The sequence below is a fragment of the Chelonia mydas genome, chromosome 1 (assembly GCF_015237465.2).
Source record: "Chelonia mydas isolate rCheMyd1 chromosome 1, rCheMyd1.pri.v2, whole genome shotgun sequence".
NCBI classification, from domain to species: Eukaryota; Metazoa; Chordata; order Testudines; family Cheloniidae; genus Chelonia; species Chelonia mydas.
The window spans coordinates 293,624,523-293,650,042 of record NC_057849.1 but is presented as its reverse complement, the minus strand read 5'-3'; the positions used below and the strand labels follow the sequence as shown (position 1 = coordinate 293,650,042).

General features: G+C 43.8%; 1 protein-coding gene across 20 annotated transcripts in view; it reads left to right on the top strand.

Annotated features, from left to right (window-relative positions):
• PPHLN1 (periphilin 1) overlaps nucleotides 1–25,520 on the top strand; it is a 166,022-nt gene that overhangs the window by 73,905 nt on the left and 66,597 nt on the right. For all 20 annotated transcript variants that reach the window (XM_043549100.1, XM_043549031.1, XM_043549026.1 and 17 more), the window contains 2 exons: nucleotides 703–822; nucleotides 4,099–4,239. In XM_043549100.1, coding sequence (XP_043405035.1) covers nucleotides 703–822; nucleotides 4,099–4,239 — 261 coding nt within the window. The remainder of the gene's footprint in view (nucleotides 1–702; nucleotides 823–4,098; nucleotides 4,240–25,520) is intronic.

The following is a 25,520-nucleotide window of genomic DNA, read 5'->3' as shown; positions in this document are numbered from 1 at the left end:
AAAGGTAGATTAAAAAGATCCCAAAACATTGGTAACTTGTATTCTGCATTATCCACATTTTCACCTCAAAAATTAGTGGTCTTAATGAAGGCAGTTTTCTGATAACTTAAATAATTTACAGAATAGTCTCCTGATTGCTATAATTAACTTAATTAACTTAGAGGCAAGGTGGATGAGATGGTATCTTTTATTAAATCAACTTTTGTTGATGAAAAAGACAAACTAACTTAGATTCCTTTGTGTATTGTACACAATACTTATCCTTTATTTGTATTTAGATTTGTTATAGCCTTTTATCCTTGCAAACCAGACAGCGCTATTAAACAAATCTTACCTTTGCGGTCTAACTTCTCCTTTTTGCATATTTATACATTGCTTCCTATTGATCTCTTTATCTTTTTAATTTAATTCTAAAGTCCTAAATCACCACTTTTCCATTTTCTCTGCTACATAACCTTGTCTAGTTTCCCTTGAGCATAACAACAATAAGTCTGAAAAGTTTGCCCTTTTTTTTTAGTATAGTAAAATGCATATTCTTTGGTTTGGGGATTTTTCTAATTCTTAGTCCAGTAGACAAACATGACTTCATGGTTTATTTCCCATTTTGAAAATATTGTTTCTGATTCTGAATAATTGCTTCTTTGAACTTTTCAGGTATTTTTATATTAAATCTAACCGGTAACATTCATTTTTTTTGTACAGGTCTTGGATAAAAGCAGCAGGCTGTCTGAAAAGGAACTTGCAGAGGCTGCAAGCAAATGGGCAGCTGAAAAATCAGAGAAGGCCGATGAAAGCAATTTACCTGATATTACTGAATATGATGTAAGACTGGTATATTCTCATATTTATTTAAAAATATTGCAAGAGTAACATTTTGGTTACCTGCATTTTATGATTTATAAAATATGCAATTCAGCAAAGAGTTGATAGTAGAGCTCCACCTTTCAGAAAATATTTAATAGGAGAATGCTGTAGAGAGATCTTCTGCTTCTGAGATTTAATTATTTTTGAAAAATTCACATAGTTTGTTAGCATAGTATGAATTAACACTGAACTAAAATGGATACAATAAGACTCCAAACCTGCAGGAAGCCCTGCGCTGGCAGACCCCTGTTCTCTCATATGAGCTCCTTGCATGATTGGATCCTAAAGGTGCAAGGGAATTTTGAGAGGCAAAATTTGGTAATTTGTAGTAGGTCTTCCAGTATTTAATATGAATGAATTAGATTCTACAGTTAGTCATTTTAGAGAAAAATAAAGTAGCACTTACTGTTACTGTTTATATAAACTCCTACATATAATTTGGTTCTTTCCTGCATAGGAAACATCTGCTCAGAATGTTAAATTCAGACGAGTCCTTTTGTGTAAATATATAGTTAGTATATGTGTGTGTTACATGTATGTGTAAATAATTTGGAAAATAACAAAAATAGTCTGTGTATTATTTATTGAAATTCTCTTCTTGTGGTTCTCATACTTCTGGCATTAAAAAGAATTAGACTGAAGGAATAATCCTTTTCTCTTGTAGATTAGGTACATCATAATAATGACAATAACTTTCTTCTTACACAGAAATGATTACTGTATTAAGTGTGTGTGTGTCTGTGTTTTATATTTATTATTTAGAATGTTGTTTGTAAAATTGTGGATGTTGTGTACTGGACCATGTGGAAGACATAGCAGATTCTGAAGCTAACTCAGTGCATCTCCAGGAAGTACGGAGCCACAGTTCTGCCTTTCTTACCTAGTACTACTTTAGTGAAATAGCAGTGTTCAGAAAGGTTGTAAAGAGGGTGCTTGTGTGTGTATGTATGTTTCCAGGGCAGGAGAAGTTACATCACAATACCTACTAGCTCCAGAACTAAGCCTATTTGGCAGATTGAAATATGTTGGGGCCCCAAACTGTGCTGCTCGTTTGCCTCCGCTCTCCCATCTCCCCAACACTTCTTGGGACTGAAGGCCTTATCTCCTGTTGTGCACCTAGTTCATGCTAGTTCTTCTAGCCCCCTTGCCCTTGCCCCCCATACCAAATATAATGCCCCTATCACAGAATTAATCTAGGCCTCCAGATAAATCAGTTAATGCTGAGCTACTGTCGGTCATGTTGGCCTGGATGGAAGTTTCTTGTTCCTAACATTGTTGTGCATGTTTATTCTGAAGATAAAATTTCCTTTAATAATGATCCATGAAAACATGTAGTACAATACTATAAGTCAAATATAATGTCTCAAAAACTCAGCTGATTGAGTCAAAGTTTACATCTGTCTAGGGTTTACAGCCGTGCCCAGCACTATAGTATCTGATCATTTGCATATTGTGCAATATGTACACTTAACCTTGGGAGGTTGAAAATTTTAACTGGGCAAGTGGGTTGAGTCATGTACGTGAGCCATGGTTCCCCTCCAGGAAAGGAACAGCAGAGTGGTCACTGCTCTTTCAACAAGAGGGGACTCAGGGAACAGACCAGCAGAAGCTGCCATTCTTAGAGGAGGAGGGAAACAGAATGAAATTTTTTTAAGAGGAAGGGAGGGAAGAGTGAGAGAAGAAGAAACAGAGTGGCACACTGGAGAACTGCTGAGAAGCCAAGAGCTTTCTGTACATCAGCTCTGTAAAGCAGAAAGAGAGAGAATCGGGATGTGGGAGGAGCCAGGAATTTGTTTTACTTAGGATATTTTGTCAATTTTACAGGAGATAGAGCTGATTTATTGGTTTGGGAAATGAAAATGTGGGAATGCAAGTTAAATAGATGGGGGGTTTGAGCTGAAGCTTTGAGGGGAGGTATTGCAGCATGGGTATTTTTCACCAGTGCTTAAAAATTTAGTTCTCTGACTATGAAGTATTAAAGAAATTTTCCAAGCCAGGGGTGTGTTTGTTCCCATATCAAAATACTGGCTAACATCTTGTGCCACAGTACCTCGGCTCAACAAAATGAGCTAAGAACGTAATGGCTGCTTTAGATTTTTCTAATACCGATTTTTTTTTGGTCTGGTTCTTAATGTTGTTTGAACTGTTTTTATTTGAATTAACGTTTTTTAGCATGCTTAACTCCCTTTCAAATGAATGGGAGACAACATTACAAGATTTAGTACAGTAACAATACAACTGTGCTTTTTAAATTATCTATATTGTCTCGAGTTTTAAACAGGCCCTCAGGACTATGCTAGCTGTTTTCTTTTTCTTGTGTTCTTCCTCTTAATTATGATGTTTTATTATTCATTAGTCGTTATTTATTAGTCATCTTCCACAATGGAGAATACTTCTGTCAAGCCTTACTAGATTTCTTCATCAATTTTGCATTTATAAAATCTAATCACCCTTTAACGATACTGTTCTGTGAACCCATTTCTATATGATGGTGCATTCAAATAACTTGTACTCATTATTTCTCAGTTTCCCTGTTATCCTTACATTCTCAGTCATTTCCTTCCTATCAATACAGAGTAAATTTAGAGGCTTTTTCTAGTTGGAGTCTAAACTCCATAGGTCATGAACACATTTTCTGTCTTAGAGAGCTCCATGCACATTGTTAGTACTTTCAAAAATCATCTTCTAATTAATTTAGGAATCCTCTTGGTGCATGTTTTTATTTGTTACTCAACAAATATCTAAGTAGTTAAATCCCCGCGTCAATATTTATCCTGTACATTTGAATGCCACAAGAGTTCTTCCATGAAGTTTTCAATCCTGTGATCCTGCCTGTTGGCCTGTAGCAGATTCACCACACCCCTCATTGTTGATTTCTAGTTTTGACATTGCTGGCATTACCAGCATCATCTTTCCAACTTCTCAGAAAAAGGGCAAGTAAATGATTCTTATAGGGATGTCCAACATGATCAAGGGACTGATTCAGAGAGCATTTCTGAATTTTACTAAAAGTGTAAATTTTCATAAATTAACTATCTGTTGATGTCATATCCATAAGTGTTCAATGTCAAAAAATCAGTTTTTTGTATCTTTTTGTGTAATTTTCAAATTTCAGTGGTAAAAATTTTGCACTGATCAATTTCTGAAAGAGTGAAATGGTATTTGAGTAATAGTATCAAGTAGAACTTAATGCATCTAGAGCAAAAATGTAAGTATTACTTATGTTTTTTTAAGGCGGGGTCCTCAGCTCCATTGTATGTTGAACGGACAGAAGAAACAGAGACAAATATAACAGACAGTACAGAATTGTATGAAGACAACCAGCTTCTTGGCCGCTCAAAAGCAATTGCAACAAAAACCAAAGAGATTGAACAGGTGAGCATTTTAGCTTTCTTGCTGGCAATATAATGCATGTATGGTTTGTTGAGACTTTTTGTAGCTGGCTAGAAATATACAGCATTTTCCCCCCTCCACCCCTTAAGGCATAATATTACATTTTTGCCAAATAGTTCCCCTTATTTCTTAATAGAAAACTTCAGTGATTTTAATATATCTTTACATAGTTACAAAAAATATTTATTCAGATTTTTTTGGAAGTGGAAGGAACTGTTCGTATCTATATCCATATAACATATTTCCCTGAAAAAACCCCAAGACCTACCTTAAAAACACAGAACATTTCTGTCCTTTCCCATATCTTTACACACAGCTTTTGACTTCCTTTCTCAATAAAAAAAATATGAAGCTAAGAAAAATGGCTGCTTCCTGATGAGTTATTTCATATTCAGATGTTATATATTCAGAGCATTTAATATATTATTACTAATTTAATCATAGGTTTACATTACATCAAGTGATCAGAAACTATTTTTTCATTGTCGTTTTCTATAAGATTTAATGTATAAAAATTTGAGTTTCAACTGCTGACAATTGTTTCTCTTTTTAAAAATATTACATTTGAATCTCAAAGCAGTTTTGTCTTCATCTGAAGATAACTAAGTGTTAATAGGTTTAGATTTTGCTTTGGCTGCAATATTTTAAGCTGGATGGGGGAGAAGAATGTCTATCAAGACATATTGTTTTGCTCTAAAGTCACATTCTTGCTTTCTCTGTTGAATATTTTACAATGTGCATTGAGTTAGTACAAAGAAATGTTTCCATTACTAGCTCCTTCTTGTAGCAGAGATGGGTAGTCCTTGTTCTACTCGTTGCTTATGATGCTCAGCCACTTCCTTGTTGAGGAAAAGATGCAGATCAGCCCATCAGTTTTCATTTGTCTTGAAAGGTTAGATGAAGTCCTAGTATTTCCATATCTCCGTTAATGTTAACGCAAGAGTTTCTAGTACAGCTGAATTTAAGTATTTATGCCCAAATTAGAGAGCTACAGTCAGTACTTTAGAATTTTGGGTCTACTTCAGATTTGCTCTGCTTTAGAGTGCTGGCATAGTCTCCCTGTGAGGGATAGAAAGGATGGACAAACAATCCTTCTCACAGTGCCTAATTGGTAACAGTGTAAAACATCCCGCTGATCTTTTCCCCAGGCCTTTAAAGAGCATAGTTAAGTCATCATTTTCCACCTGGATTTCAAGTAGGCTTCATCTTCTTACTGTCTTATTGTTTGGCCTACTAAGTTGGTGTTAGTACACTTTGCCTCTACTGAATTGTCACACAAAGGACCAATATCTTCACTCTCAGTCAGTCTGTTCCACTTTTGGTGGAACATTACCTATGTTTCCTCAGGCTTGGTGGTTAAAGAAGTTAGCTAGCATATTTTCCTGCTTCATTTGCTGTAAACAGGTGCAGTCACTGTGACGGGTTCTGTGTTCTTAAAGGTTGCCTGAGCAGCCAGACCTGGAGAGAAGAGCTGGTAGCTATGGCTAGTTCAGCTGTTGCAAGATGGAACTAATTGTTTCTCTGGACTGGGGGGAATCATAAACAAGAATCAGATACAGCTAGTGGTGTGGGGAGTGAAAGAAAGTGCTGCTGTGAAGGCAGAGGAGCTTCTCTTGGGGCTGCTCCTAGCCTAGTAGATTCTGAGCCAAAGTTCAGCTAGGCAAAGGAGGAACTGCCTGGCTTGTACGAAAGAGGACTGTGCTGAGACCCAGGGACTGTAATCACAGTAAAAACTGTTTTTTGTTTTTCCAAAGTGAATTCTTGGCTGAAAGAAACAGCCCTGTGTGGTTTGTGAGCAGTTGGACTAGGTGGAAGGAAGGAGCTGTGCATTTGTGTTGTTGTATTTGGACCTGTAGCCAAAGGAAGGAGATTTATTTTCCTGTACTGAGTCAGGAATGTTTTTTTCGTCTTTTTTTGCACCTGACTTAAGTGGGCTGTAACCTCCCAGCCCTCAAGGGAGTGTGATGGTTCCATTACTCAGTGCCAAAAGCATATACCGAGCTATGCCACTCTACTAATACAAATTCATATGGCCCTTTTGATAACAAGAAATCTGGTGTAGAAAAAAATCATTTAATCTGTAGTTTTGATGAAAAATTACTTCACTCTCTTTAAGAGGAGAATTTGATTTTTAGACCCAAAATTCTAATCTTCTATCTCCTATAGCGTGAATGTGTGCTATTTTTACGGCGAATCACAGTAAGTCACTATTCTATTCTGTTCTGTTCTGTTCTACCGTGCTCAACACCGTAGTACCTGAGTGCCTTTCAGAACCGCATTAAGCAGCATGACTATGTATCTGTCCTGTTGTTTTTTCTCTCATCCTCACCCTAGAGGGCAAAGCAAGTGCAGTGGAGAGTCTTAGTTCAGTAGTATGTGGTTTTGTTTTGGTTTGTATTATATGCCAACCTGTTGCTTTGTGTTTATATTAGAGAAGACCAGAAACGTGCCTTGCACTTGGAGTGGTAAGTGATGAGGTTTGTGAAGGTCCTTATTTCTTGGAGGAATTTATTCCATAGTCTAGGACTACCCTGGAGAAAGTTCTGTCTCCCACATAGAGGAGCTTTACTATTATTGTTGAGAGTTCCATTGCACCAGAGGAGCACAGTTGGTGACAACAGTCTTCACCCTGGAGCTTGAGATTATCTTTTAGATATCCCGGCCCAGGCCATGGAGCACTTAGAAGATAAGGACTGAGATCCTGAACTTCATTAAAAAGTCTGTGGGAAGCCACTGTAGAGAGCAGAGGACAGATTTGATGTGTTCATAGTAACCTGTGCTAACTGGGGAGACATGCTGCACGTTCTGTTGTAGTTTGAGTTTTCTAAGTGCTGAAGGCTTTGTGCCCAGATATACTGCACTACTGTAGTCCAGCTGAGAGGTGACAAAGATATGAATAACTGAATCCACGTCTTTGTCCACCAGGAACAGATGAAATTTCCTAGCCAAGCTGGTGGTAGCGTCCATGATTAGTGCTTTCTATGTGAGAGCTTAGCGTCCGTAAACAATCCAACATCCCTTCTGCACTCTGGACTGAAATGATGAATTGTTGGTGTATATCTTCAGCCAATGGAGACTACTCAGTGGTTGAAAGCTGTTCAGAATATTTTCCTCTGCCCACCAGCATAACCTCTGTTTTGCTCGAGTCCAGCTTCAGCAGCTGTTCTTCATCCATGAGCTGATCTCATCCAAGCACTGTGCTATCTTGGTGGTAGTGAAGTGGTCATATGCAGTGAAGGATAGGCAGAACTGTGTGTCATTTGCATATTGCTGGCACCTGAATCCATGTTTTCTGACCAGTTAAGTTAGTGGTTGCACGTAGATGTTGAAAAGGACTGAAGAGATAATCGATCCTTGTGGAACTCCACAAGTGAGGGTTTGATGATGGAGATGCACTTTTCCATCTCTACTCATTGGATGCATTCCTTTAGGAAGGATTGAAACCATTTTAGTGCATTATGCTGGGCCCCTGATATCTCTCTCCTGTGAATCAGCAGACGCTCATGGTCAACAGTGTCAAATTCTGCAGAGAGGTCAAGAAGGATAAGAATGGATGTCTGCCCTCTCCTCCATTGACAGGAAGAAATCACACAACAGTGCCACTACGGCAGTTTTGGTTCTTTGTTCTGGCTTAAATTCAGATAGTGTTGGGTCTATAATGTTAGCTTCAGTTAGATGAGCTTGTAGTTGGCATTTTGCTGTTGTCTCTGTCAGCTTGCTCATGAATGGGAGGTTTGACAGTGGGCAACAGTTGGAAGAGTACAGGGTAGGTTTCTTCAGTGTTGGTCATACTGTTGCACATTTGATAGAAGTAGGGAAGATTCCTTCTCTGACTGAGGCATTGGCTATTTTGGTCACTAGTGGCTGTGAGTAGGGCTTTCTGCCGTCTCCTAGTGACTAGAAGACTCCATCCCTTCCTGGTTGATGAAGACCTGGCTTCAGTTATTCTTGCCTTCGTCTTGGCTGGGCAACAGCAATGTGATATACCAAGGCATGAAACCATCAGCACTTAAGAAACTCAAACTAGTAAGAAACTCTGCAGTGCATCTCCTTAGCAACACAGGCTACCTTGAGTACATCATACCTGCTCTCCACTCTCTACACTGGCTTTCCATAGAATTTTGAATCAAGTTCAAAGCTCTGTGTGACCTGGGCCCAGGATATCTAAAAGACCATCTAAAGTTCCAAAACAAAGACCGTGATCGATAACTTTACTCCTCTGGCACACCGGAACTCTCAACAATAAGAGTAAAGCTCAGTGTGGGAGAGGAAATGGGACTGAGAGATGAACTCCCCTAAGAACTGTACCAGAAATCTCACCAGTTTACACTTCAAGTGCAAGGCACATTTCTTTGACCTGGCCTTCTCTAATATAAACACAGGTATATTTAACTACTACTACTACTACTAAGTTAAAAATCCCCTGTCAAACCAAAACACTCAACAGCATACGCTTCTCCCTTTGGGGAGAGGATGAGAGAACAAGCATGTGACAGACGTCTAGTCATGTTGCTTAATGTACTGCTGGAAAGTGCTCAAATATATGTTGAGTGCAGTATAAAAACTTATATAGAATAGAATAGTGGCACCAGTTGTTCATAACTCTCCTGGCTTGTGAAAGAGAAAGTTATGGGTCTGATTCACAAGTGGGTTGAGACTCTTCTAGGCTGTCCAGAACTTCTTGATGAGTGAATGTATTGAATTCTGGAAATGCACGCAGGCAGACAGTTTTGATGTGTATAGGCGGAGTGGATCCATACTGTTTGAAAAGGCTTCCGGAATGTCACATGACACTCTGCAGTTTCTCCCTGGTTGAAACAGTGTTTATGTTTGCATTTAGAATAAAATGATAGATTATAAACTCTTTTTTGTGTAAGGACTGTTTTTTGATTCTGTGTTTGTACAGAGAGTAACACAGTGGGACAGTAATTAATGATTAGGGCTTCTTTGTGCTACTACAATACAAGTAATATCCATCTGAATTTTTTAAAATCAGGCATGGTTACATGAACGATGATGCAACTGCTACCAAACATATTGTAAAATAATTAGTTCTCACTTTAAATAAAAAATAAACTAAAAAGAAATCCAAGTAACTAAAGGTCAGACAACAGATTCTCAGGTTCTTCAAGTGCTTGTTCACGTCCATTCCACATTAGGTGTGCGCGTGCCGCGTGCACGAGCTTCGGAAACTTTTTTCCTTAGCGGCTCCCGTCGGGCCGGTGGGGGGCCCCCTGAGTGGCGCCACTGCGCCATGCATATATACCCCTGCCCCTCGACCCCCTCCAGTTCCTTCTTACCATCCATGGTGGCATTGGGACAACCTCTCTCTCTTTTGTATGAGAGCAGTCTCTTAGCTTTTCTCAGAGTTAGATAGCTGTTATCAGTTAGTTAGCATACCTTTGTTGTGGACACTTAAGTGATTAGGTGCTTGGAGGCTTCCAGCACCCGCCCCGGGCCGCAGGACATGCCACAGGCCCATGGGTTTAAGGCTTGTGCCATGTGCCGCAAGCCTATGCCAGTTCGTGACCCCTACGACTCTTGTCTACATTGCCTGGGAGAAGAGCATCAAACTGAGCGGTGTAAGATTTGCAAGGCTTTCAAGCCAAGAACAAAGAAAGAAAGAGACTTTCGTTTGAAGCAGTTGTTGATGGAGGCTGCATTGCAGCCATCGGGCCCGGAGCACCGGACGTAAGCTCCGGCTTCCTCGGTGCATAGTGCCCCGGAGCTGTCAAGAGACCCGGCACCGGATAAACACCAAAAGCTGTCGGCCCTGGGAAGGCCGCTGTACCGGCGCTGGCACCGGTGGCTTCAGCACCGCGAGTCCCACCGAGGCCAGGCCTAAGTGAGCTCAGTGTGGACGATGGGCTCGAGGACATAATGGATCAGCCCTCCACACTTGGCACCTCTGAGGTGGCGAAGGACCTCATTGAGGTGTCAGCGACGAGCCTCCTCCTTTACAGGGAGAATCCTCTGGCACCCATGCCACGGGTGCCGTTGAGGGGTAAGCCGGCAATGGTGTGCCGTTTGAGGACACCGTTCCGGCATCGCTCCCGGAGTTGGACCCGGTTGAGCTCCGCGTCTGTGGACTCCCAGTTACCTGTGACTCAGAAGGAAGTTGTGGTTCCAGGAGTGGGTTGGTGTGAGGAAGTAACGGAAGGGACACGATGCTGACCGGCACCCCTTAGAGGCCGGCACCGGGAGGAGTCGAGACAGCCCTCACCGGAGAACTCCTGCAGACTCGGATCCTGGTCCTGGGAACGCCCGTGCCGATCCCAGTCTTCGTCCCAGGGATAACAGTACCAGTCCCACTCCCGTTCAGTTAGGAGCCGCTCGTCGATCTCCCGCCGGCACAGATCGTCGGCACTGCCATGGCTTTCATGGTCGGCATCACCGCAGTCCGACTCGGGCCTTTACAGTTACTCGCACCGTGCTCTGGACAGCATGGACCCTCAGACAGGTTAGCACCCCAATGGGGGCCGCCAAGTCATTGGCCCTTCTGGACTCCTTGGGGTGAGCTACTCGGTGCAGCAGTCCCGGTCCCCGCACCAATGCCCAATGGCACCGGAAGCTACAGTATCCAGGCCTCCAGCATCCCCCCTAGGAAAGGGAGTGCCTTGGACAACAGGCCCCGGCCCCTAAGGCCAAGGAGGCAAAACGCCTGGATCTTTTTGGCAGAAAGGTGTACTTGTCAGGGGGCCTTCAGTTGAGGATTGCAAACCAGCAGGCCATCCTCAACTGGCATAATTTTAACTCCTGGGCAGCGGTGGGGAAGTTTAAGGACAACCTCCCGCAAGGTTCCCAACAGGAGTTTACGGCCCTGGTGGATGAGGGCAAGGCAGTAGCTAAGACCTCTCTCCAGGCCTCCCTGGATTCAGCAGATGCGGTGGCCAGAACAATCGCGTCGGGGTGGTCAGGAGGCACTCAGCATGGCTTCAGGAGTCAGGCCTGCCGCCTGAGATCCAGAATACAATTCAGGACCTCCCCTTTGAAGGGTCCTGGCTCTTTTCGGACCAGACAGATGCGAGGCTGAATAGACTCAAGGGCTATACTTAAGTAGCTGGTTATGCAAGCCCGGTGACGCAGAGGAAGCCCTTTAAGCCGCAACCTCCCCCTCAGCACCAGTATCAGCCTCGTCATAGGCATGAGCCTTACAGTAGGCAAGGCAGGGATAACAGGCGACGCTGCAATAATAACAATAATCTGCCAGGTCAGAACCAAGGTCAGCACAAATCCCAGCCGGGCACTAAGCCACGCTTTTGAACATGTGCTTGGGGACAGCGTACCAGATCAGTCACCGGATCAGTCCCTTTGTTTCCTGAACCACCTGTCCCATTTCTCCCGTGCATGGTCCAGCTTTACGTCGGACCGTTGGGTCTTACGCACGGTATGGAACGGGTACTCGCTGCAATTCTCTTTCTTGGTACAAAGTGCAAGCTGGTCTCCATATTGGAAGAGAAGGTTCAAGGTCTGGAGAAACAAATATCGACCCTGCATTGCATAAGAGAAACTGAAGATTTCCTGGTCAGACGTCAGGATATGCTTCTACTGGCACAATGTTCTGAAGATTCAGAGCAGGCTGCGCAGCAGGGACAGGAGGACGGTGAAGAAATTTGGCAGCATGTGACCTCCAGAAGAAGAAAGGGGAGTGTCCATGTACCAGCAGCGCAGATACAGGTAAGCAACCGTTTTCGTATTCTCTCCACAGGTACTAATGCGGAGAGTGGACTAGATGATACATCTGAGGGAAGGGAACAGAAGGAGACTGCTGATTGGAAGGCATGAGATGCACTGTCCTAGGGATGGGGGTTCCACGACCATCACTCCGAAGAAGAGGAGGTGGGTGGTGGTGGTCGGGGACTCTCTCCTCAGGGGGACTGAGTCATCTATCTGCCGCCCTGACTGGGAAAACCGAGAAGTCTGCTGCTTGCCAGGAGCTAGGATTCACAATGTGACGGAGAGACTGCCAAGACTTATCAAGCCCTCGGATCGCTACCCCTTCCTGCTTCTTCATGTGGGCACCAATGATACTGCCAAGAATGACCTTGAGCTGATCACTGCGGACTATGTGGCTCTGGGAAGAAGGATAAAGGAGTCTGAGGCGCAAGTGGTGTTTTCGTCCATCCTCCCTGTAGAAGGAAGAGGCATGGGTAGAGACCATCGAATCGTGGAAGTCAATGAATGGCTACGCAGGTGGTGTTGGAGAGAAGGCTTTGGATTTTTTGACCATGGGATGGTGTTCCAAGAAGGAGGAGTGCTAGGCAGAGACGGGCTCCACCTAACGAAGAGAGGGAAGAGCATCTTTGGAAGTAGGCTGGCTAACCTGTTGAGGAGGGCTTTAAAATAGGTTCACCGGGGGAAGGAGACCAAAGCCCTGAGGTAAGTGGGGACGTGGGATACCGGGAGGAAGCATGAGTAGGAGAACACGAAAGGGGAGGGCTCCTGCCTCATACTAAGAAAGCAGGACAAACAGCAAGTTATCTCAAGTGCTTATACACAGATGCAAGAAGCCTGGGAAACAAGCAGGGAGAACTGGAAGTCCTGGCACAGTCAAGGAATTATGATGTGATAGGAATAACAGAGACTTGGTGGGATAGATAACTCACATGACTGGAGTACTGTCATGGATGGGTATAAACTGTTCAGGAAGGACAGGCAGGGCAGAAAAGGTGGGGGAGTTGCATTGTATGTAAGAGAGCAGTATGACTGCTCAGAGCTCCGGTATGAAACTGTAGAAAAACCTGAGTGTGTCTGGATTGTTTAGAAGCATGAGCAACAAGGGTGATGTCGTGGCGGGAGTCTGCTATAGACCACCCGATCAGGGGGATGAGGTGGACGAGGCTTTCTTCCGGCAACTAACGGAAGTTACTAGATCGCAGGCCCTGGTTCTCATGGGAGACTTCAATCACCCTGATATCTTCTGGGAGAGCAATACAGCGGTGCACAGACAATCCAGGAAGTTTCTGGAAAGTGTAGGGGACAGTTTCCTGGTGCAAGTGCTGGAGGAACCAACTAGGGGCAGAGCTCTTCTTGACCTGCTGCTCACAAACCAGGAAGAATTAGTAGGGGAAGCAAAAGTGGATGGGAACCTGGGAGGCAGTAACCATAAGATGGTAGAGTTCAGGATCCTGACACAGGGAAGGAAGGAGAGCAGCAGAATACGGACCCTGGACTTCAGAAAAGCAGATTTTGACAACCTCAGGGAACTGATGGGCAGGATCCCCTGGGAGAATAACATGAGGAGGAAAGGAGTCCAGGAGAGCTGGCTGTATTTTAAAGAATCCTTATTGAGGTTACAGGGACAAACCATCCCGATGTGTAGAAAGAATAGTAAATATGGCAGGCGACCAGCTTGGCTTAACAGTGAAATTCTTGCTGATCTTAAACACAAAAAAGAAGCTTACAAGAAATGGAATATTGGACAAATGACCAGGGAAGAGTATAAAAATATTGCTCGTGCATGCAGGAGTGAAATCAGGAAGGCCAAATCACACCTGGAGTTGCAGCTAGCAAGAGATGTTAAGAGTAACAAGAAGGGTTTCTTCAGGTATGTTAGCAACAAGAAGAAAGTCAAGGAAAGTGTGGGCCCCGTACTGAATGAGGAAGGCAACCTCGTGACAGAGGATGTGGAAAAAGCTAATGTACTCAATGCTTTTTTTGCCTCTGTCTTCACGAACAAGGTCAGCTCCCAGACTGCTGCACTGGGCAGCACAGCATGAGGAGGAGGTGACCAGCCCTCTGTGAAGAAAGAAGTGGTTTGGGACTATTTAGAAAAGCTGGACGAGCAAAAGTCCATGGGGCCGGATGCGCCGCATCTGAGAGTGCTAAAGGAGTTTGCGAATGTAATTGCAGAGCCATTGTCCATTATCTTTGAAAACTCATGGCGATCGGGGGACGTCCTGGACGACTGGAAAAATGTAGTGCCCATCTTTAAAAAAGGGAAGGAGGAGGATCCTGGGAACTACAGGCCAGTCAGCCTCATCTCAGTCCCTGGAAAAATCATGGAGCAGGTCCTCAAGAAGTCAATTCTGAAGCACTTAGAGGAGAAGAAAATGATAAGGAACAGTCAGCATGGATTCACCAAGGGCAAGTCATGCCTGACTAATCTAATTGCCTTCTATGATGAGATAACTGGCTCTCTGGATGCGGGGAAAGCAATGGACGTGTTATTCCTTGACTTTAGCAAAGCTTTTGACACGGTCTCCCACAGTATTCTTGCCAGCAAGTTAAAGAAGTATGGACTGGATGAATGAACGATAAGGTGGACAGAAAGCTGGCTAGATTGTTGGGCTCAACGGGTAGTGATCAATGGCTCCATGTCTAGTTGGCAGCCGGTATCAAGTGGAGTGCCCCAAACGTCGGTCTGGGGGCCAGTTTTGTTCAATATCTTCATTAACGATCTGGAGGATGGTGTGGATTGCACCCTCAACAAGTTTGCAGATGACACTGAACTGGGAGGAGAGGTAGATACACTGGAGGATAGGGATAGGATACAGAGGGCCCTAGACAAATTGGAGGATTGGTTCAACAAGGACAAGTGCAGAGTCCTGCACTTAGGACGGAAGAATCCCATGCACCGCTACAGACTAGGGACCGAATGGCTAGGCAGCAGTTCTGCAGAAAAGGACCTCGGTGTTACAGTGGACAAGAAGCTGGATATGAGTCAACAGTGTGCCGTTGTTGCCAAGTAGGCCAATGGCATTTTGGGCTGTATAAGTAGGGGCATTGCCAGCAGATCGAGGGACGTGATCGTTCCCCTCGATTCGACATTGGTGAGGCCTCATCTGGAGTACTGTGTCCAGTTTTGGGCCCCACACTACAAGAAGGATGTGGAAAAATTGGAAAGAGTCCAGCGGAGGGCAACAAAAATGATTAGGGGACTGGAACACATGACTTATGAGGAGAGGCTGAGGGAACGGGGATTGTTTAGTCTGCAGAAGAGAAGAATGAGGGGGGATTTGATAGCTGCTTTCAACTACCTGAAAGGGGTTCCAAAGAGGATGGATCTAGACTGTTCTCAGTGGTAGCAGATGACAGAACGAGGAGTAATGGTCTCAGGTTGCAGTTGGGGACGTTTAGGTTGGATATTAGGAAAACCTTTTTCACTAGGAGGGTGGTGAAGCACTGGAATGCGTTACCTTGGGAGGTGGTAGAATCTCCTTCCTTAGAAGTTTTTAAGGTCAGGCTTGACAAAGCCCTGGCTGGGATGCTTTAGTTGGGGATTGGTCCTGCTTTGAGCAGGGGGTTGGACTAGATGACCTCCTGAGGTCCCTTCCAACCCTGATATTCTATGATTCTTCCCTCCCACCCCCTTTCCCCGTCTTTCTTCAGGGACCCCTCTCATGAGCATCTCCTAGAGAAGGAGCTTTGCTCGCTGCTAGAGGTGGGGGTGGTAGAGGTGGTGCTGCACGGCCTAAAGGGGAAAGGTTTCTACTCCCGGTACTTCCTCATCCCCAAGGCCAAAGGGGGCCTTCGTCCCATTTTAGACCTGCATGGGCTCAACAAGTTCATGGTCAAGGCCCGGTTCCGCATGGTCTCTCTGGGCACCATCATCCCTTCCCTGGATCCGGGGGGCTGGTAGGCTGCCCTCGACATGAAGGACATGTACTTTCATATCACCATCCACCCAGCACATCGGCGGTTCCTGCATTTCACTATGGGCCAAGAACATTACCAGTTTGCGGTTCTCCCGTTTGGTCTAGCCGCGGCCTCAAAGGTGTTCACGAAATGCATGGTGGTGGTGGCGGCCTTCTTATGGAGGCAGAGGATCTGGGTTTACCCGTACATCGACGACTGGCTCCTGATGGGTAGATCCAAAACGGAAGTGTGGGGCCACGTGGAGGTGGCCCTGAGATTGTTCTGTGAGCTGAGGCTCCTGGTCAACGTCCCCAAGTCCACTCTCGTGCCCACACAGAGAGTGGAATTCATAGGGGTTGTCCTGGACGTGGTGCAGGGCAGGGGAAGCCTTCCAGTATCCCGATTCCGGGCTATCCAGCAAGCGGTGGCCTCCCTGCGCCAGTTTCTAACAACAACAGCCAGGTGCTGCCTGTGGCTGCTGGGTCACATGGCAACATGGTCAGGCATGCCAGACTGAGACTCAGGACTCTGCAGGCGTGGCTCGCTCGGGTGTACCGCCCAGGCAGGGACCACCTGGACTTGGTAGTGACAGCCCTAAGGGACGTGCTGGACTCCCTGCTGTGGTGGCAGTCCCAGTTTGTGGTTTGCGAGGGCATCCACTTTGCCGCCCCACAACCGGACCTGACGCTGGTGACGGATGTGTCAGACTGCAGATGGGGGCTCACCTGGGGGACCTCAGGGCTTGTGGTCCGGAGTAGAGCAGTCACTCCATATCAATGTGAAGGAGCTCAGGGCGGTTCGTCTAGCCTGCCAGACTTTTCACGCCACTCTTGAGTGGTCACAGCCTGACAGTTCTGACAGACAACACTACTGCCATGTTTTATATAAACAACCAGGCCGGGGCCCGTTCCTTGCCACTCTGTCGCGAGGCTCTTCTCCTCTGGGACTTTTGTATGGCCCACGCCATTCACCTCAAGGCGTCGTATCTCCCGGGGGTGCGAAACGAGCTGGCGGACTACCTCAGCAGGTCGTATCGCATGCACGAGTGGACTCTCAGAGCGGACATCATACTTCTGCTCTTCTGCGGGTAGGGGTTTCCCCAGGTAGACCTGTTTGCCACCAGGGTTAACGCCCAGTGCCCGCAGTTCTGCTCGTTCCAGGGCCACAGCCTGGGCTCAGTTGCGATCCCATGGGGAGGGGGCTTAATGTATGCCTTTCTCCCGCTCCCCTTGGTACACAAGGTCCTGTTCAAGGTACGCAGGGACAGGGCAGCGGTGGTCCTCATCGCCCCAGCATGGCCCCACCAGCACTGGTACACAACGCTCCTAGAGCTGTCGGTGGAGGCCCCAGTAGTCCTGTCCCTGCGCTGGGACCTCATCATACAGGACGGTGGGCAGCTTCCTCACTCCGACCTGCAATCACTACACCTGACGGTGTGGAAGCTCTGTGGCTAAACGCCTTGGAGAGCCAGTGCTCCCTTCCTGTGCAGCAGATTCTTCTTGGCAGTAGGAAGCCCTCTACCTGGGCTACCTATATGGCCAAGTAGGAAAGATTCTCGTGTTGGTGTGAGCCCCGACAGGTGCAGCCGTGCCAGGACCCGGTGCAAGCCATCCTAGAGTACCTCCTGCACCTCAAGCAGCAGGGGCTGGCTCCGTCCTCATTCAGAGTGCACCTGGCGGCCATCTCAGCCTTCCATCTGGGGTTTTCGGGGCGCTTGGTGTTTTCCCACCAAGTGGTGGGATGGTTCCTTAAAAGATTGGAGAGGATGTTTCCGTAGTTTCCCCCCAGTCCCTCCTTGGAACCTTAACTTGGTCCTCTCTGAGCTCATGGGACCCCCTTTCGAGCCCCTCGCTACCTGCTCCCTCCTCCACCTTTCCTGGAAGGTGGCATTTCTGGTGGCCATTACCTCGGCCAGAAGGGTGTCTGAGCCGAGGGCTCTCACCTCTGAGCCACCGTATACAGTGCAAGGATAAGGTGCAGCTCCGACAGCACCCCAAGTTCCTCCCTAAGGTGGTCTCACAATTCCATTTGGGCCAGGACATTTGTCTGCCGATGTTTTTTCAAAAACCCCATATGGACCCGAGTCACCACAGCCTACATCCTTTGAGCGCTGGCATTCTATGTGGAGCACACCAAGCCGTTTCGTAAATCTGCGCAGCTGTTCGTGGCCATAGCCGAGAGGATGAAAGGCCTCCCGGATCTCGGCGCAGCGGATCTCGTCTTGGATTACAAGCTGCATCCAGGCGTGCTATGAGCTCCCAGGTGTTCCAGCCCTGACAGTCACTGCCTACTCGACCAGGGCGCAAGCGACTTCCACAGCTTTTCTGGCACAGGTCCCGATCCAGGAGATCTGCAGAGCAGCCACCTGGTCCTCAGTGCACACCTTGACGACCCACTACACGGTAAACCAGCAGGCCAGAGAGGATGTGGCAGTTGGCAGAGCGGTCCTCCAATCAGTTGTTCCGTGACTCCTACCCTCCTCCAGAGGTAAGCTTGTGATTCACCTAATGTGGAATGGAGGTGAACAAGCACTCGAAGAAGAAAAAATGGTTACTTACCTTCTCTTAACTGTTGTTCTTCGAGATGTGTTGTTCACGTCCATTCCACCACCCACCCTCCTACCCCTCTGTTGGAGTCGCTGGCAAGAAGGACCTAGAGGGGATCGGGTGGCAGGGGTATATATGCACGGCGCAGTGGCACCACTCGGAGCTCCCCGCCAGCCCGACGGGAGTCACTAAGGGAAAAAGTTTCTGACGCTCGTGCATGCGGCATGCACACGCCTAATATGGAATGGACGTGAACAACACCTCTCGAAGAACAAGTTACGAGATGGTAAGTAACCGTTTTTTGTTTAAGCAGTTGTAATGTAAAACTGTATTATTCTGTTCAGCTACTAAGTCAGCCCTTATTTAAGCTAACCTCAGTCATACTTGGCAGAGCATTAAAGGATCTTACAGCTAACACATCTGGCATGTATCTCTCTGAGAAGTAAGCTCTGTAGCCAGTCCATATCTGGTCAGAAGACTGACCGGCTAGCAGCAGCTCTGCAAGTTACCATTTACAAGAAGTACATGACATGGTGTCAAAAGTAACCTAGTTCCAGAGGAGAACAGAAGCAGAAGGACGAGAGCAACAAAGGTTGCAATATCTCATCAACGTGGTACTTCTCAACACCTGAGAGAACTTCAGCTTTGGCAGACCTTCACAGTGGACAGACTACAAGCAGTGTTTTGCAGGGTATCAAATTGCTACAAAACTCTAGAAGAAAATTGATGATCTATAGGTATGCTCTCTAATTTATGCTATGTGGAAGCAGGCAGAGCATAGCTTTAAATCCTTTGACTTCAATGAAGACAATCATAAAGATGAATATGAAAGGGTTCTGGCTATGTTTGATGGATTCTTTATACCTTAGAAAAATATGGTTTATGAAAGAGCATTTTTTCGCCTGAGAATTCAAGGATCAGGGGAAAGTGTTGAATGTTTTATAAGAGGTTTTTAATTGCATTGGCTGAAAACTCTGATTTTTGGAACTGTAAAATATGAAAATATCAGAGACCAGCTGGTTACTGGTTTAATAGATTAAAAAAACTTTCACAGCAGCTACAATTAAAAACCATCTTAACCCTACCCACAACTATTCAGATAGAAAAGCAGTCAGAATTAGTCAAACAGCAGCAGAAGCAGGAGCAACATGAAAAACCTGAAATTAGCTTAGAAGCTGCAAACAGCATGAAGGCTAAAAGTCATCATTATAAAACCCCTGAGGTAAGGAGGGAGCTAATAGGTACAAATTCCACCAAAACCTTTCAGCCTACATGCACAAGATGTGGAAAATTTCATGGCCCACCAGATGTGTGTTTTGCCAAAGGTTCAAGGTGTAATAAATGCACAAAATGTGGACATTCTGCAGCTGTTCGCCACAGCAAAGCAGTCAGTGAGTTGGCTAATATTAGAGACAAATCAAGAGCCATTGTTCATGACTGTGATGACACAGAACCTACCTACAGAGTGAAACTGAATATTCATGGCAAGACTACTGACTTTAAAATGGACTCAGGAACACTCGTCACAGTCGTCTCAGAAGGGACTAAGGATAACCTTCAACCCCTTCCAGGGATGAACTCATCTGAGACAGCTCTGACTAGCCCTGGAGGTACTCTGAACTGCATAGGCCAGTTCACCAGAGAAACAACTTGCACTCTAAATGTATAGCTTTTGTCTTAGTATGTGATCAAAGGACCACAGACCAATAGCCTTCTCAGCTGCAGCGTGGCAGCCATGATGGGCCTAGCGAGAATGGTGGAAGAACTTGATGGGCTATAGACACAATGCTGAACCAGACAGTGTTCATACACCTCGCAGGATTCCTATACCATTACTTCATAAAGTGGAAACTGAGTTAGAGAATGAAACAGGTTGGCATAATAGAGAAAATCTCTGAGCCAACAGCTGGTGGGCCCCAGTAGTACTGATTATAAAGAACAGTGGAAAAGTACTAAATCTTAAAAAACTTAATGAAGCAGTTGTGAGAGAAAAATACATCCTCCCAGCACTGGATGACTTACTCCCCAAAGTGAAAAAAGACTACACTTGTTACAAAAAGCAATCTGGATAGACATGCAACTTCGAGAAGTTCTAAGTTGCATTAGGGCTGTCTGGCCCAAGTATCTGAAGGACACTAAGGGAATGTCTATACTGGAATAAAAGATTCACACATGGTCGTGGCTAGCCCTGGTCATCTGACTCAGGATCGTGCGCCTTGGGCTGCAGGGCTGTAAAATTGCTGAGTAGACATATGGGTGGCTCTGGGACCCTACCCCGTTGCAGGATCCCACAGCTCAGGCTTCAGCCTGAGCCCAAATGTCTACACAGCAATTTTTACAGCCCCGCAAGCCTGAGTCAGCTGACCCTGGCGAGCCATGGGTATTTAATTGCTGAGTAGACATACCTTAAGGAAGTGATAAAAGGCTACTCTGTGGTACATAGACAAGTAAGCGAGTCAAATAGACTCATGATTAAAGGCAATTGCATTGTAATTCCAGATGAAATGAGAGGAGGAATCCTAAACCTCATCTATGAAGTTCATCAAGGATTAACAAAATGCTGTGGACAAGCCACCAGTTAGTGTGGTGGTCAAGCATCAGCAAGGACATAAACAATGAAGTATCTACATGTGAACGTTGAAGAACTAACAGACTAACGCAACACAAAGAATGCTTAATAACAACATCTCTACCAGACAGACCTTGGAAGAGACTAGCTGCAGATTTATGCAAATTCAGAGGACATCAGTACCTGGTTGTAGAGGACTGTTTTTCCAGGTATATAGAAACTATGTTATATATAAAATAATAATTACATGTTGCAGTGTTATCAAGAAACTGAAGTGCACTTTTGCTCATTTCCGTATTCCAGAACAACTCACGATGGACAATAGACCCCCAGTTCACTGCAGCAGAATTTGTCATTCCAAACAAAATATGATTTTGATCATATTACTAGCAGCCCACATTACCCACAAGCGAGTAGAGAGGCTGTGAGAGCTGGACAGACTGCCAAGAAAATCCTGCAGCAGAATGATTCAATTTTTGCTCTTCTGAGCTACAGATCAATACCTTAGCAGATACTGGAAATAGACAACACAACTTCTGAGGAGACAGCAACTCAGAACTATTTTTCTAGCTTTGGAAAAACACCTATCTCCAGAGTGGCCAGACATAAAGAGGGTAGCCTAATCAGATAAAGAGACGAAAGTAGCTTAAGAACACTTTTACATCAGGTGTCACTCAGAAAACTGCCAGATCTAGAACCTGGTGACTGGGTTTGTGTCAAACTGGATAGAGAAGAACTATGGACAACTTATAGCTGTTGTAAAAAAAAAAAAAAAAAAAAAAAAGAATTCAGCACCTAGATCATATGTGATCGAGACTGTCCGTGAAGAGTTGATTAGAAACCATCAGCGTCTACTCTTTGTTCCTCAGAAAGAACAATCAACAGAGCAAACTCTACAGATGGCGCATGCAGAACAAGAAGATAATAACTCAAGAATTCCAAACTGACTGCAGCCAGTGTTTGCATCTAATGGACAGACAGCATACCAATTTGTTTACCTGTTCAGGTTGTGTAATTAGAAAAGCCAATACAATTCGGAGACACTTAGACTGGTACTTCAAAGATAGTATGAATAGTGTACATTTTGTGAATGTTAGAAATGTAAAACTGAAAGGGGAGATGTAAAATTGTATTATACTGTTCAGCCAGTAGGTGGCACTATGTGTAACATACCTTATTTAAGCTAACCTCAGCCACACCTGGCAGAGCATTGAAGGATCTTACAGTGAACACATATGGTGTGTCTCTCTCTGAAAAGTAAGCTCTATGGCCGGTCCATATCGGGTGCAGAAGCCTGGGCAGCACTCCTGCAACCTACCGTGTACAAAGAAGTACATGGCAGTCACAGCTGCACTGAAGTCAGTGGATCTTTGACAGTTTATCTGCCTCTTGACTTTATAAATACGATTATCAAGGTTGATAAAAATTTTGGGCCTAAAAACTTATGCTATGTTCAGTAAAATCTAATGTTGCTCTCACTGTATTTAAATCTAATTTTAATCTAATAAATTATTTTCAGGATCTTAGTTCAGAGTGGTCTGAGAATAGCTTAGACTTTTTGACTGGGGGAAAAAAATCAGTTCTTTTTAAATTGCTTTAGATCTTAGAGCTGTCCGATTTCTTATAATAAATCTCATTTAAGATGGTTTTAGTATTCTACTAAAATATTGTTTTATAGGTGGGATATATTTTTATTCTATTGAATAAAATCTTTATTGTTGGTTTTTAAATTAGGTACTGTGAAAGAGTTTAGAGTTAGCAAAATATGGCTTAATTTAATTAAGTTTGAGTCATAAACATGCATGTTCTGTGTAAAAATGTATGTTTTAAAATGACCTGAAGAGAATTTCAGCCATAATTCAGATGAGGGAGTTAAGTCTGATTAGTAGCTACTTCAAATACTTTTTAATTCAAAAAAATTAAATTCTATGATGTGCTTACATTTTACTTAATCATATTTGTGGATATTATGGATTGAAGATTAAAATTATCAATATTTCAAAATATATATTTATATAAACACTGTTTCATTGATTTCTAGACTTCAGTTATCTAAAAAAATTGATTTTCAAACCTTGCTCTTTCTATTTAATGTCTGCATAAATACTGACACCTCCCCCCCACCCCCGGGCTATAAAAACTGAATTTTTCAATCTCTCTGTTGAACTACTTGTTAATAGTTTACTTTGGGTACATTCCTTATTATAAATTATACTCTGCTGACATTACTGTTGAACTAAATGCATATCTTTGTTTTTGCAGAATAAAAATATATTCCTTAATGTGCAGTTTTAATGTACCTATTTACGCAAAATTGGTTCTATTTAGCTAAAATATTTAAATTTTAAAAGTAAAGCATTGGAATGAAGTACACTTTAGGAAAAGGAAAAATTGATTTGCTAATCGGGTTACATTGGGTATTTATCAGGAAGCTTTTAAAAGCTATTGGATTACATATGTTTTGTTTTGGGTTAGTTCAGTCTCTAACATGAATAGCAGTAAAAATATTTCATTTGTTATGGTGAATATTGACTTAAAAAGGAGTTGCTTTTTAATCCATGGATTTGACAGTCTTCACAGTTACATAAAACATGTCTTCTTAATCTAGTATGAAAATAATTTGAATACCACATTTTAGTGAATTATATCTGGAATACTTGACATTTTATTACAGTGTGTCTTACTAGGCAGGGATTATTACAGTACAACAGTCATTGGAGAGCACAGCGCCACAAAATTTATGGAAAAAAACTTTAATTCTTCTGCAAAGGGATACTCATAAGGTGTTAATTTTGAAGATGAATAACCATGGACAATCATGGAAATGTAAACTGAATCTGATTTGCAGAGTAGGATTATTGTGATGTGCCATTATGCTTGAGGTATTTCTCTTTGCTCCTGACAGAGTGATATTTGATCAGAAGACTTGATCCTCCTGGCCTTTCTGCTGCTTACCCCTAAACTCTTGTTCCCTTGACTTATTTCTCCTGGAAGCCCAGATCCAGTCCAAGTCCCCTCTCTCTAAAATCATTCCCATTCCCCAACTTTCCCTCTTCTGCCAGCCTCTTCCAAAGTACTGACAAATCCCTTCTCACTTACCTCACAGGCTGCAACCAAGAAAAAGAGCAGAATTTTTAAAATATTTATTTTTAATTCTTTGCATGGTGCTGTTTTGGCCAGACCCAGTGCAGAACTGTACTGAGTGACAGCTTGCACTATGTACGGCAGTGACTAAATTCAGTACTACACAGCAGGGCAACAGGCAACCTGATGCCCACAAGCCAGCATAGTGGTAAACACTAAAACCATTATTTCTTAAAATAAAATAAAAAAAAAGAAAGTTAAGCAGTCAAATGAAATATTCTTACAGGTATTTTGTTTAAGTAATTCAACCAGTGTGTGTGTCTGCCAATATTTTAGTCATTTTAAAAACATGTTTTCCCATCATCACGGCCAAGAAAATTTATACTTGAGCAATCACAGAATTTCAAATCTTGAAAATGGAATTGAACTATTTAAATCATCATTATCACTCATCAGCAAAATGTTTGTGTATCACAGTGTATTTGTGTGATGGAGAGATTTACTGCAGGCATTTAATTCATGACCTGAAGAAAAAATGTAGCTATCAAAAGGTAACTAGTGTTATTGTTTATGGTGGGACAAAGTGTTAAATAAGTAATGATATGGAATAATACTTTGCACTTTTGTAGCATCTTCCATCTGAGGATCTCAGTGCTTAGAAAAGGTAAATTTAGGTGAAATATTAGGGGCAAAAATTGTAATAATAATTTGACCAGGACTCAGGAGACGTGGATTCTATTCCAGGCTCTGCCACAGACTTTCTACATTACTTTTGGCAAGACCCTTCAGCCCCAATCCCAGCAAAGCTTTAAAGCACATGCTTAACTTTAAGCATGTGTGGGGTGGGGGGTGTCCCATTGACTTCAATGGGAGTATCCATGTGCTTAAAGTTACTTGTGCTTAAGAACCTTGCGGAATCAGGGCCTCAATCTCATTGTGCCTCAGATCCCATCTGTAAAATGGAGATAAATCTTTCTTTTCCCCCACTCCTGTCTTTCTTTGTAAACTCTGGAGAGCAGGGATCGTCTCTTACTATGTGATGAGCACAGTAGGGTCCAGATCTTGGATCAAGGGTTCGAGGTACTACTGTGATACAAAAAGTACGGAGGGTGATTTTCACAGACACATATGGAAGTTAAGAGCTCAACTTCCATTGAATTTCAATGAAAGCTGGGCATCTAGCTGATCTTTATGGTTCTGAAAATCTCCCCCTGTAACATAGTTGAAATTTCCAGCCCTGAGCTACATTCCATAGTGAGGTAATAGAAGCGGTCATGACTTGGCATTTAAAATTAGACTAGTTAAGGCACTAGAAAATACACTGTAGCAGACAATCCTGTACTGACATGGCACTGGGTTTAGATATAACTTTATAAATGTTTGCAGATTGCTGATATGGGTTATATATATATATATATATATATGTATGTATAAGAATATGGTGTGTATATATATATATATAAAAGAATATGGTAAAGAAGGATCAA